Below are 13,841 nucleotides of genomic sequence, written 5' to 3' on the forward strand. Positions count from 1 at the left end.
AACCAGGGACAGTACAAAGTATATTATGCCAGAAAAAATTTCCACCATCGTCCTGGAGTCATGCATTGGGAAAAGCTGGTCAGGCATCTCGCCTGCTGCTCAGCATCTCATACGAGCCTAAGCAAGAAAGTGAGGAATAACTTACTTATTTGGTACTAGAAGGAGAATTAGCGGTGGCAAAATGTACACAGGCATGTTGGATTGCTCAGGATATCACAGTTAAACACCGGGAAAACAACCCCAAATGATTGCTCCTCATTGCTTGCTTCTTAATTCATTTTTTATTCCCCATGTAATGTCCTTGTCCACAGTTTCATGAGGGCACCAGTGTCAGCCAGTATGAGGGTCCGTTCCTAAAATAAGAAGGAATACATGTGTTTATCCCTATAAATAGCACTTGGACCACTTCCCACACCACATATCTCAGGTCTTTGAGTATTTACTGAGTTCTTTGCTCTAATCTCACTACAAAATTGTTTGTAAAACTAACCCCAGTGCCTCTTGTGTTGCAGGTTGTATACACTGACTATGCAAATGGGTTATTTAGCCTTTAGTATCACCCCTAATACGTAACAGGAGCTTGCAGGGGCTTGCTTTCTCTGCCTGGTGAGGAGAAGGCATTCCTGGTATTCCTTTTGTGCTCTCCTGATGGCTTCTAGAAATGACTTCTAGCAATATCTTTCTTTTGTACATCCATCTGTGTTTTTCGTATCTGGATCCCATTCTTTTTAAGGCAAGACTGGGAATAGGAGGTTAAGGGAAAATCTGTTGCTGATGTGATAAGGTTGCTAAATAATTCTGAAAAGCTTTTATTTGGTGAAACTGCGAGAAAATGATGACATCTAATAGCTGCCTGAAGCTCCCCCAGGACAATGCAAGATTTTTTCACATTGAAGACAGAGGGGTTATTTTTGTATTTCTGCATATCTAAAGAAAAGCAGCAGAACCTCTGATAGTGAGGTCATTTTTTTCACACAGAAATGTCCCAGCAGATGGAAATGAAGTCGGTGGGATTTTGATTTTGTAAGAATTAAATAAAAACTTATTATGGACTTTGGAAGGTGGCCCAGTTGCTGGAAGTCCAGCAAGATTTCCTCCAGCCATAAACTGCATGATAGGCTAATTTACCAGAGCTTTCCCATCCCTTACTTCAAAGCCAGTAACGTTAAAACATTAAAGTAAGTAACATTAAAACTTCTGTGTCTTCCTAAACTCTGATTTGAAGGGAAGGGTCATCAACACCACCTATATTTTGGCTCCCAACCCCTCCCTGTGCCAGGATGCCCTGGTGTTCCCCTCCCACATGCCACCTCCTCTGTCCTAAGGAGCTTCCTTCCTTCTCACATGCTTCCTGGTGTAGGCCCTCAATGGTTTGCCTCCTGGAGGAACATCCTTGGGTACCCCTATGCAGGAGGTTCATCCCCATCCCTGGCCGAGCCAGGACCAGCCCTTGCCCTGCATTCAGCCTAGTCTCAGGCAGGGGGCTGGTTTGGAGGGGCGTCCCTGCCCATGACCTGTAGTGGAGACTAGCACTTCTCAAGCTCTCACCAGCAAGGGAAAAGCAGTGCCAAAAGAGTCTGTTTTCTGCCCTGTGCCCAGCTTCCAGTAGCTCTGGTGTTGTCCTGCGTGGCGCTGACTCCTCGTACAGCCCTTCCACCATGCACCCCTGCGATGGGCTGTGGTGGTCTCCCAGACACAGAGGTAGATACCCCAGCCATGTGTAGATACTCAGGCCATGCAGAGGAGCAGGGGAAGAGCTGGTTGTGTGTAGGAAAGGGATTGAAAGTCTCTGGAGAGGCTGGGGCTCTTGCTGGGGTTCATGTCTCTCTGCTCCCCGCTTTGCAGGGTTATAGCCCTCCAGCTCTGTGCTGCTCAGCAGTTTGCTCCTTTTGCTGCCATGAGCATGTATAAATCACAGCAGCCCTAACTTGTGCTCTTGTACCTTTGCCAAGGTAATTAGAACAGTGCACATTTTAAGAGAGTTATTTCTCTCTCTGGAGCAGCCTGCCAGCACCTCAGCATGCACAGCGCTGTCTGCTCGCCCTAAAATGTTTTATCAGAGCAGTTTGGTTTTGTTTAAGCAAAGTGCTGAGGAAGGCAAGAAATTAATGAAGGGCTGTCAGGCTTCTTATATGGAGCCCAATGTGTCCCCCAGGGAAGAGGGACGGAGCGATGGCTCCGAGTGCCTTTGGAGGAGCAGTTTTACTCCAGCCTGGACATCTCTACCCCAGTGGCCATCCTAACAGTTGCAGTGCTGGTGCTGTCAACTCCAGCCTTTCCAAACCCCTCAGTAAAGCACCCAAAATCTTGAGGGTTGTGACAAAAGAGGAGGAAGGTGAAAATCAGTTTGTGTGCATCCCCCCACAAGACTGTGGAATATAAGCACTGATATTTATTACGTTAAAGCAAGTTACATAAATGTTCTTCATAGATACCTGTAGAGCTGGATCCCGGTTGTGGATCCAGTTTCTGCATTAGGGTACCAGATGTTTTTCCTTCATTATCCAGGTGCGTAGTGGCTTTTTGGCATTTGCTTAAATACACCATTTTTAATGGCCCTTCTCATACGCCACTTCCACCACTGGGTTTCACATAGGAGTTGCTGTATCGAGCCCCATACACAAGCGTGTGGCCATTAAGTAGGTATGCAATCCTGCTCTGAATGTAAATGCTTGTCTGGCATGAGGTTATCTTACTTGCTTTTGATAATGGCAGTCATCCAGTAGGACACAAATGAGGACTGGCTCATCTGCTTTGCAAGATAGAGAGAGAGATTTCTGATTCAGTTGAACAACAGTGGATTCATTATAATTCTGCAAATTTCAGTAGAGTTCTTCCAGGTCAATATGGGTCTGACGCAGATCAACATCTCACTCAGCATTTAAATTATTTATCAAGCACACTGGCTCCTCAGAGCTAATGAAACATTGCTCCTTTCACCCTCAAGTGTTGAGTTGGTTCAAATAACCTCCAGGGCAGCCGGCTGGTTTTGGGTTATAAATAACTTGAGTATTTCATTTCTTAAAGTTCTCCCCCCCCCCTTGCTCTGTTGTTGCTACAGTGTAGAGTTTCAGCTAGATCTTCAGTCTGTTTACAATGGCTGTCTCTCTCCAATTAAATGCTTTATTGAGGTTGATTGACTCAGGGTTTAAGAAAACTGTAGGAAAAAGGTCATTTCAGTATCAGTGAAGTGTGTGAAAGAATAATTTACACCACAGACTAGAGATAAGAGAAAAAAAAAGTGTCATCTCTATACGAGACATTAGAGGCAGAAAGGCCTGTTTAACGGTGAGCAGGATGGGTTTGCTAAAACCTTGGACGAGCCTCAGAGGTAAATCTGGCACTTTGCAACATTGCTATTAAAACTTGAAGAAGGGGTATCTTTGCTGGCATGTCTGCACAGAGAGGGACAGACTACTGCATGCAGCATTGACTGACGTGAGGGATCTCTGACACACGAGTTTTTACCACTGCATTTGCTAAACACAGTGCTGGAGATGTGGTTTTCCCACGTCTGCAGGGCTGGACGAGCCCTGCCTCGGCAGAGTGACTGTCCTGCTATCTGCAGCACTGGGACGGTGCACCCTGAGTGTTTTAGCTCAAACTAGGCAAATAATGCTCAATGTTCTGCTTGTCCTGGGGCTAGGTTTTCTGAGAAGTCTGATTATAAATGCTGAAAAACAGGACGGGACTGTCGTTAGCCTTAGGCAAGGTAGGCAATTTGATGTGGGCAGCAAAATCACTTGCAGAAGTGAGAAAGGGAGAGGATCTCCGTGTGTCTCTGCAGCAGTGACAGGTCCATATGCAGCCCACGCAGGCTCTGCTGCAGAGGTGGAACGACTCCCAGACATCCTCCTTGCAGGGACGTGGGGACGCAGAGCCCAGCACAAGCTACAGACACATCCTGCCCTCTGTCTGGTAGTGCTGCGGGGCTCCTTGTCCTGCTTTGCACCAGCTCTTCCTCCCCGTTGTGCTGGAGAAGAGGTCCATGCAGGTGGCCAGTGGCTCTCCAGATGTACAACAAACTTTCCTATAGAGCTATGATCTCTTGCACAATATAGAGACCATAGGTTGTGCTCAAAGCCTGTCCTGATGCCGTGCAGGTGACTGGGTAGGTGTCGTCACTTCTTGTGTGTCCTCAGTTCCCAGGGCTCTGCTGTGCCCACATGTCTACAGAGCCACTGCAATGCCTCTCCACCATCCAGGAGAGAGTAAAGCCAGTGTAAGTGGCTTGTGTAAGGTGTTGGGTGAGAACAGTCCAGAAGGACAACCCGACCAGTGAAGCCAGTATGGAGAAGACTCTTGGATGGGGAATGGCTGTGCTGAGGGATGAGAGGGACTGGTTGCTGTGTGGATGTAGGGTGTAGCCCATGAAAACTCCTCTTACCACATGTATAGGAGAGGATGGAAGGGCTCATGGCTGTGTAATAAAACTATTCCTCTGGCTAAACACCCAAAAGCATGCAGAGGGAGGCCACGATATCTGCATAAGTCAGTGTAGGATCAACAGCACTGGGTTTCCATGCAGAATTCCTCTTTGTTCAGGATGGTGCCGATCTCCAGAAGTGGGTTTACATGTCCCTGAATAAACTTCTCTTGTGCTAGTGCTTGCCTGCTTGAAAACTTATTGGGACAAGTCTTAAACAAGAGTTTCTCCTTCTTCTCCCTCCCTCTTTCTCACCTTCTTCGCCGAGATGGGTCCAAGAGTCACATGTCTCTTTTCTTGTTCTCCATTAGGCTCTGTGGGTATCCCCCTTTCTATGATGAAAATGACTCCAAACTCTTTGAGCAGATCCTTAAGGCGGAGTATGAGTTTGACTCTCCATATTGGGATGACATCTCCGAGTCTGGTAAGAAGCTACTGCTCATTTAATTGCAACAACCATGCATGCATGCTTGCCTGTTGCAGAGCTCCTCCTCTGGGCGTGAGAACGCACCCTCCATCATGTGTGGAGCTCATTTTAACTGAAAATCATTGGGAATGTTAATTTCTTTTAGCTCAAATAGTTATGGGAGGTTATTTCTGCAGGAAAGCAAATTAAATACCATTTTGTCCAGTTACACACAAAGCACTAAAACGTAGCTGGAACAGAAGATGAAGATAGCAGAAGACTGTCCCAAGAAGACAAAGCAATTTAACTTCTCCATTATATCCAAATAAAATGCAGATGGTTTATGTGTCACTACTAATAATAAGGCAACCTAGTTTGACTCTGTTACTAGAACTGTACTGCAGGTCTGAAGTGAGTCTGCAGTGTATACACCAAAGACAAACCCAAGAAATTAATGGCTTCCAAATGAGGTGGGTAAGCAGATTCAGAAACTGGGAGTACTGCCCGTGTGGTCGGATCCAGATAGCTGCCCATATGCTTGCCCAAATCCCCACCTAGTGCAGAAGACATTTAACGCATAGCGCCTGCCTGTGCCTGCTCTAGTCAGTCTGGAGGAGAGGCAGATAGATATACTACCCTGTTACAGGCAAATGTGCCTAAAGGCTTCTGGCTCCAGCATGGCTCATGGTCTGCCAGCATCAGTGTCTATAGGTGACAGCGGGGCCATGTTCAGCCTTGCACCCTGCGTGTGCCACTGACATGCTGTGTGGTCTCCAAGAGGTCACGCAAGCTCGGTGTCCTTGCTCTGTCCAACCCGCGGGAACATCTGCCATTTCACACAGGAGAAGACATTAATTCTAGGAACATTTTATCAGACAAAAATATCCCTAGAAATGCAGTTTTCTTATTCATTAGTACTACTGATTAAGGCAGGGGAGATATAAAAAGAAGTGTTTCATTTTAAAGATGATTATATATCCTGTTATCTCTGCATAGAACAACATTTCATGCTGCTTACATCTGTGGTCCAGATATCATTGTGATGGATTGCTTAAAAATATATGTGATGAGAAGTTTTTTTAAGCCCATTAGGGTTTTCTGAGAAAATATGGAGGTCTGCTGGCAGACCCCTTTGCATTTTGGGGGCAAAGTCCATCACCTAAAACAGACAAAGATTTTCCTGCCATATTTGGCTTTGCTGTGGCTCCTTCAACTACTCTCTGCTGAAACTACTGGATGCACACCATGCTGTGATCTCCTTTCCCTCTATTATAGTGTCGATTAAAAACACACTACTTTATGCCCAAGGGAGCCCATTTTCCTCAGTAACTTGTTTTTAAATATGCAGCATGTCCTCACAGCTGCCCATGTGTGCTATTGCTTGGAGTGAGCAATGAGAAGCTCCTCTTACTGTGGCATCTGACCTCCTCCTTGCCTTTCCCACTCAGTTTATCAGCATCTCCAACAGATGTGGCCATATGCAGATGACTAAGATGGTCAGAGGCACTTGGGTGACCAGGGAGCTGGGAGCTGGCAGGCTTGAACTCTGCTGACTCTGAATTATTCATCCCACTCCTAAATATACCTGCAGGAGTAGACACCTTCAGCTTTTACCTGCCATATTAAATAGCTTGGATTTGGTCTTAAGTCACTTTGGTTATACCTATACTAATAAATGACAAATGACCCAGGGCCATTTTCTAGCACTGTGGCCAGATGGCACTTGGTAGCCTGGTCAATGCTGTTGGCTGATCATCCTGCAGCAGAACTGGACATCAACCCTATTGCTTTAAATCATAGAATCATAGAATCATTGAGGTTGGAAAAGACCTCTAAGATCATCGAGTCCAACCGTCAACCCAACACCTCCATGCCCACTAAACCATGTCCCTAAGTGCCTCATCTACACGTCTTTTAAATACCTCCAGGGATGGGGACTCCACCACTTCCCTGGGCAGCCTGTGCCAATGTTTCACCACTCTTTCAGTAAAGACATTTTTCCTTACATCCATCTAAACCTCCCCTGGCGCAACTTGAGGCCATTTCCTCTCGTCCCATCACTTGTTACTTGGGAGAAGAGACCGACCCCCACCTCGCTACAACCTCCTTTCAGGTAGTTGTAGAGAGTGATGAGGTCTCCCCTCAGCCTCCTTTTCTGCAGGCTAAACAACCCCAGTTCCCTCAGCCGCTCCTCATAAGACTTGTTCTCCAGACCCCTCACCAGCCTCGTTGCCCTTCTCTGGACACGCTCCAGCACCTCGACGTCCTTCTTGTAGTGAGGGGCAAATTTATTATTTGTAATTTATTTATAAATTATTCTCTCTTTTTTTTACAGCTAAAGACTTCATTCGGAATTTGATGGAGAAGGACCCTAATAAAAGATACACCTGTGAGCAAGCAGCACGGCACCCTTGGTAAGCAACAGTCCCTGCTGTGTGAAACCCTCAGGACAGACAGCATCGTTTTACATTCATGAGTGGAAGTGGTTTTTCTGTCACATAGTATACTAACCTCTACTAAATAACTCTGTGCTCTTATTCTTACAACCCCTGCCTTTGTCCTCCAGATTTTCCTGGAAAATCATGATGGACTTTAATCTCATGCACCAACCTGTTGAGTATCTGTATAAGGATTCAGTGAAATGCTGAATTATTTATGTTGACTGTACTGCAGCAGTGGGATATGCCAAAATGATTGAACCCAGAAATCATATTTTGGGGCAAAAGGTCAAATTCTGCAGGTGTGCAGAAAGCTGGGTATCAACCTGCTCATGAGGTCCTTGCCAAAGTAATATCAGAGCACTTTAGAGCATCCCATGAAGTAGGAAGTCCTCATCTGTGCTTCACGGATGATAATCCACCTCCTACTTGCAGTAAGGACCTGGTTTCACATGCTGTTTACCCTCTCTTGTTGAATGGAAGAGATAGGAAACCCTAGAGAGGGATTGGATCATCTCAGTCTGAATTGGCTATAGCAATGCTATCTCTCTGCAGTGACTACAGAAAAGTACCTGGTCTGACTGTATTCATAATTTAGACCTCTGTTAAGTGTTTTAAGTTAGATGATACCTTTGCACATGGCTGACTTCACCAACGTTACCCAAGTATTATGTAGCTGAAACAAGAGTGGCTCGTGTACTTTTGACCAAGCCTGAGTGACTGAGCATCACCTCACACTACCAGCTGCACCCAAAGATGGGCTTTGGATGTAAGTCTTTCAGGGCAGGGATCATTATATATGAAGCGCGATATTATTTTCATTGTTATAATAGCTGCAACAGAAAGGAGTCAATGGCATGACATTTTCACCCCAGGTGTGTATTAGACTGTGTTTTTATGCTATCACAATTACCACAAATACCATTTCCTTTTGCAGTTTCTAGAGCACTGGCTGGATAAAAGCATTAAGCTGTGCATTTGCAGGGGAACCAAAGTTTTTTCTGAGCATCCATAGCCCCTCAGAAAAGCAACTGGGCCAGTGTCATAACTAGCTCAACAGCTTGATGGACCGCAAAACCATCCTGGCGATGCAATTTGAGCCCAGGGATCAACCTCGAGTAGTGTAGTTGAGTATAAAACGCATGGTAAGAAAAGCATGGGCATAGAAGTTGTCAGTGAGTTTTAAGGTAGCACTGCTTTCTGCTGGGAGTTGGAGACATTCATTCAGAGGATGGAGTCTGCATCCCTCTGAGACTGGGGAGCTTTATCAGCGGGGCTCTGGTCACCTCTGCTTCCTCAGCAGACATGGGTTTTGGACACGTTCCTTGGCCTTTCTAGCTCTGAAGGGACAGAACTTGGTACCCAGCTTAAAATCGTGTTATATTTCAAAGCAGAGTAAAAGTTAATGGCTATAGCTCTAGAACAAATACTTCAGCTTGGCTTCAAGGGGTTTATGCTTCTCTCTGTGACACTCACTGGTTTGTCTCATGTCATTGCTGCTTTCAGTCCTGGGACTAGATGGAAAGTAAATCCTTTCAAAGGTTTTTACCATTCTGGCTTACTTGCTGATAAAGTTTTACCAATACACAGGCTGATGACTTACTCCCCTCATTAATTAATGATTTGGCACTCATGAAGGTGTTCAGTAACTTATTACTGAATAATAACTTGTGTGAGACTACACAAGTGCTAGAAATACAGTGAAATGGCACTGATTTCTCCGTAGTGGGAATGATGTACCAATGTCTGACTGCAGATTGTCAGTCGCTGTGATTACAAATCAGGCTGAAGATAAGAGTGAGGCTCAGCCTTTACAATTAAAAAGTTTTACGAAAGGCTTGGGATGCAGAAGGCAATGTAAATCATTGAGAAAAACAAGGTTCTTGCTTTTCATCCTCCATACCAATGACAATGAGAAACATTTTACAGATGGTTATTAGCTGCATCAGTGGCTGGCATCCATACAAATGAGAGATGACGAGAAGTCACGACCTGGGCCTGCCCTTTTTCCAGTGTCCCATCAATAACTGAGTTGTCTGTGTGACAAAAAGGAAATTTGGGAAATGAAATCCAGCTTCCGTGAGATGAAAAAAAAAAAAAATGCATTTCTAAATGATACTGACCTGACCCTCAGGAAATTAAACAAGTTACAAAAGTCAGTGTTAGAAATACAGAATAAACAATGGGAATGCAACTCCCAGCAGAGAATGAGGTGACCATTTGTATAACTCAGAGTCAGATTTTCCAAAGCCTTATATCCAAGATACACAAAACGTAAGCATCCAGCTCTTGGCCCCTCTACATCTGTGTTGGTTGCTGGAGTGCAACAAAGAAACGTGGCACTTGTAAGTCTCACAGCTTCTGAGCCCTCCTAAAGGAACAAGATGATAAAAAGTGTTTTCATTCCTTTTTTTTTCTCTTTTTTTTCTTTTGCATGTCATGGCCAGGGGCCAATGGAAACTCACAGAGTGCTCCATAGTTTTTTATATTTTCTACAGAATCCAATCCTCCATTTAAAAACAACCCCCCAAAAAAAGTTTTCCCCTATTTCTGTTGCAGGGGGTCTTCTTCTGCCAGGCTGACTTTGCAAGGCAGTGGTTCATTTGCAGGGCTACCTCCCAACCATGTAAAGCATGGCTCAGGGTCAGCCTTCGAGATGTCAGACATGCAAATGGCACCGCAGTAGGGAGGGTTAAAACATTCACCATGTTTCCATACCCCATCCCAAATCCACCTCCCCTCGACATAGAGACAATATGTACCAGTGGATTAAAGAGCAGGACAGTTGTACAGTGAAACCAAAGATATGGCTTCAGTTCTGCCTCTGTCCTCCCCAGTGAGCTCTTGAGCAAAACTCAATATCTCATTCCTCCTTGCTCTGAAAAGCTTCCTGTAACATAAATGTTGCAGTTATGGACCTCTCTGGAGAGTGGTGCAGTGATTTTTTGGAGGGTTTGGATCCTGTAGTGGTAAATGCTACTAAAATGCCTTTTTGAATAATCAAGACTACTCACCCGGGTATTATCTGTTATTTCAGAGTTAGTCCTAGGATCTCCTTTTGCCAAGCCATTGCTCAAAGAAGCATTTTCCACCCACGTTGCTTACGCCAGGAAATAATGAGGTTTTTACTGCTTCTTTTCTCATTCTAGCCATTATATCTGTTGCAACGGCATCCTCCCCTCCCCTTTGAAGGAGGGGAAGGCCTTTTCAGTGGAGGAGGAGGAGAGCTCTGTGCTTCCTCTCAATGGTCAGCTGTGTCCTTCTCTCAGCCTGGGCATATTTAAGTTTTCACAAGTCCAGGCTTGAGTTCCTCTCTCTCGTGGTTGCATTCAGTGTGGCAACAGTTGGAGATAAGGGTACAAGTGTTTAGCCAACAGAGAGAGGCTACCGTGACTTTTATAATGGGGCATCCTGTACCACCTTTTCACATGAGCATGCATTTTTCAGCATATGTCCCCATTAGCAACATCACCTTCCATAGGGCCCACATAGCGTTGTCTTCTTTGTGTGTGATCAAGAGTAATGAGGTACTTAAGGCTACTGGCTTAATGGGAAGAGATGGTCAGAGCAGACTTCAAGTGGTCCCATAAATGATACACTCTTGCAGAGTGCTTATACTTCAAGTAGCCCTTAATGGCATCTCATAAAAGGTTTTTTTTTTGTCTGCACAACTGGTTCTGTAGAGCAACGTAACTGGAGAAGCATCTTTGAACCCTAGAGTTCGCATGAAGTGAAATCCTGATTCCACTGAGGTTAATGGGAGTTTTGCCGCTCACTTCAGTGAGAGTTGGGGTTTGTCTCCTTGTCTTACCAGTGGAACACAGAACATCTACCCAAGTCACTGCTGCTGTGCAAATGGTAGATAATTAATATATACAATGAAGTGGCTGCATGTAGTGACATTTTCCAGCTTCCCCTTTTTCTTCCTCCTGTGAAATCTGCCCCTGCAGAATCAGATCATTGGGATCAGACACAAATTAGGAAGAAATCTATCAAATCATGAGCACTTACGCATACGTTATAATCTGATTGTGATAAAAGTAGTTAACTGTGCGTGAGATGGCTACCTGGCCATGAGATTTTGTTGTTTCAATATATAACATTTGTGAAGAACAAACTGATTCCAAAATATACCTCTTATTTTAATTACCATGTTTTTATTAAAAACTTCCAAACAAGGCTTGCAAGAACTGGATCTTGCAAGATATTACATTTGTGCCTTTAAGGTTAATAATCTCTTTGAATTTCGGGAAACTGCTCTAGAATAGCCGGCTATTCACATGACTAAATGTTTGTACAGGATCAGACCCTAAAAAAAGTAAATACTTCTTCCCAATGGCCCACTTTTCTGTGCTGTATCTGCTCCCCACATGCCTGCATTTACGTGATGTTTTGCTATTTATAATCAAATGGCCTTGGCAGGGGGACGGTATGTTAAACTCGGAGTTGGCAGAAAAGGAGGCTAATAATTGCAGTGAAGTATGGTAGCAGAAACAGTACAATATGTAAGACTTGTTGGTATAATGATTACACCCCAGCCTGTACAATCTGTCCATTTATACAGATTTCTCCAGTTTAATATACAGGTGACATGCTTGCCATTGGAAAAGTTATTTATTTGTTTTATAGCATGTCTTTCACTGAGGTTTGCACTGTTTATGGTGTGTTGCAAAGGGGCAATGTTCTGCTTAGTTGTTCCACTGTGACTTTTCGAAAAGGACGTGGAAAATGAAGGTAACAGAAGAGTGGGGTAATTTTGCTGCAGCTTGATACATTTTAATGTTTCCCTAGCTCACATTAATGACAGCAATTAAGTTTATTAAATATATTGCCATGTCAGAGCCCACATCCTGTTTAGGGCAGTCACTCAGGCTGCAGTGATTAAAGACGAGCAGCAGAAACCTGAGAACCTGTTTTTCCCAGCTGTAGGATCACACTGTGCTCCCCGTCAGATCAAGCTGGGTCCTGCAGCCCCAAATTCAGCCTCCAGGCTCGGGTCAGAGGGAAAGAAAACAGTCCTCAGAGGACGAGGAGAAGGTCCAACAGTTAGGAAGCTAGTACAGGAATTGGAAGGCATGCCGTGAATTTATTTGCTCTGTCACACATTACCCAAGTGACCTTAAATGGGATTTAGAGCTGTGTGCTGAAGCCGGTTACAGCATCGAAGGCAACCTGGGACATCTAAATTAAAGGGTGATGTATGTATTGCCTCCCTGTATAGACTGTGTAGGGGAGAAGGAGGTTGTGGCACCTAAGTTAGACACCTGTGTCCACAGGTACGAGTGTGGCCCTCGCCTTTCCCCACTGCTTGTAGAGATGGAGAGTGGATACTTGGGACGTGCCGATGTCCATCCCCGCCTACGCTGAAGAATCACAAAGCTTTGGCAAGGATTGAGCCTCTGCAAATTGTGACCATGACCCTGAGTGTTTATTATGTGCCAGAGAGCACGAGCCAGATAATAATTTCCACCCAGGGAAAGGACGTGGTTTACAAAGAGCTCAGTTCTCAGACAATGTTGTTTGAAGTGTGAAAAGGGTTCCCTGAAGGGAACTGCTGATGTTTACAACATTAAATCAAACTCTTATCGACTTCGTCCCTGCACTCTATTTATTTTGGAGCATCACTGATACAGTATGTGCGTGTGTATATATATACGCATGCATGTGTGTATGTGTGTGTATATATATGTGTGTGTATGTATAGAAGAGTTATGATCTGTCGGCATTATCCATTACAGCTAACTTCATGTTTCCTGTCATCATAATCAAGAGTATTTCCAAGCACTGTTTGGCCAGCACAGCGTTTGAGTTGGCTGCCTTCAGTATGAAGGTTCAGAAAATAATGGTAGAAGAAAGACTCTGCCTGCCATCGTGGGCAGGGAGGATGCGAGAGACATATGCTTGCAGTATGCTAACAAAGAACCGTCCAAAAGTAAATTTACTGGGTTTGTCTTTGTTGGAGGGTCCTCTCAAAGCTTAGAAGTGGTATGGCCAGATAAATTGCTGTGATAGCTTTGAACCCAGATGGAGAGCTAAAATAACTTAGATACTATGAAACAATATTTGATCATTAGATTAGATTCCTCTCATGTGCAGGGCTAGATTTGTTATGGTTGTTCACGAGAAATACCCTTCTTAGCTTCAGTGGAAGTATTTGTGATGGAGAGTCGTCAGATTATAGCCTTTGGTATACAATTCTGTGTGTTGAGACACTTAATATATTTACAACTGGATGTAAGACCAGCTTCAACATGAAGTTCCCCAAACCGTTGTTAGGATGTAGCTGCTTTCAGGCACTGCAAAAAGGGGACCCCGAGAGAAAAGCCAGGTTCCAGTTAGGCTAATCAGTCCTTGCTCGGTTCTGGGTGATGCTCAGCATGATAACAGGTCATGCATTATCTTCTCAGCATGGGAAGTAAAGTTTGTGATTAAATGCATTCAGTATAGATGTGATGATGCTCATGATACCCACCTCAGGGTGGTTCAGACTCTAACAGTGGATTGTATAAAAGATATGACTTCTACCTGCTCACCTCCACCTCTCTTGCCTGTGTCCTTAAACCACCACATC

At 44.5% G+C, this 13,841-nt stretch overlaps 1 protein-coding gene across 2 annotated transcripts in view; it reads left to right on the plus strand.

Moving 5' to 3' along the window:
- The window catches only part of CAMK1D (calcium/calmodulin dependent protein kinase ID), a 238,560-nt gene that overhangs the window by 208,619 nt on the left and 16,100 nt on the right, over positions 1–13,841 (plus strand). For both annotated transcript variants that reach the window (XM_076353465.1, XM_076353559.1), the window contains exons 7-8: positions 4,738–4,850; positions 7,168–7,246. In XM_076353465.1, the coding sequence (XP_076209580.1) occupies positions 4,738–4,850; positions 7,168–7,246 (192 nt within the window). The remainder of the gene's footprint in view (positions 1–4,737; positions 4,851–7,167; positions 7,247–13,841) is intronic.

Source organism: Aptenodytes patagonicus, chromosome 1, assembly GCF_965638725.1.
Source record: "Aptenodytes patagonicus chromosome 1, bAptPat1.pri.cur, whole genome shotgun sequence".
Lineage (NCBI taxonomy): Eukaryota > Metazoa > Chordata > Aves > Sphenisciformes > Spheniscidae > Aptenodytes > Aptenodytes patagonicus.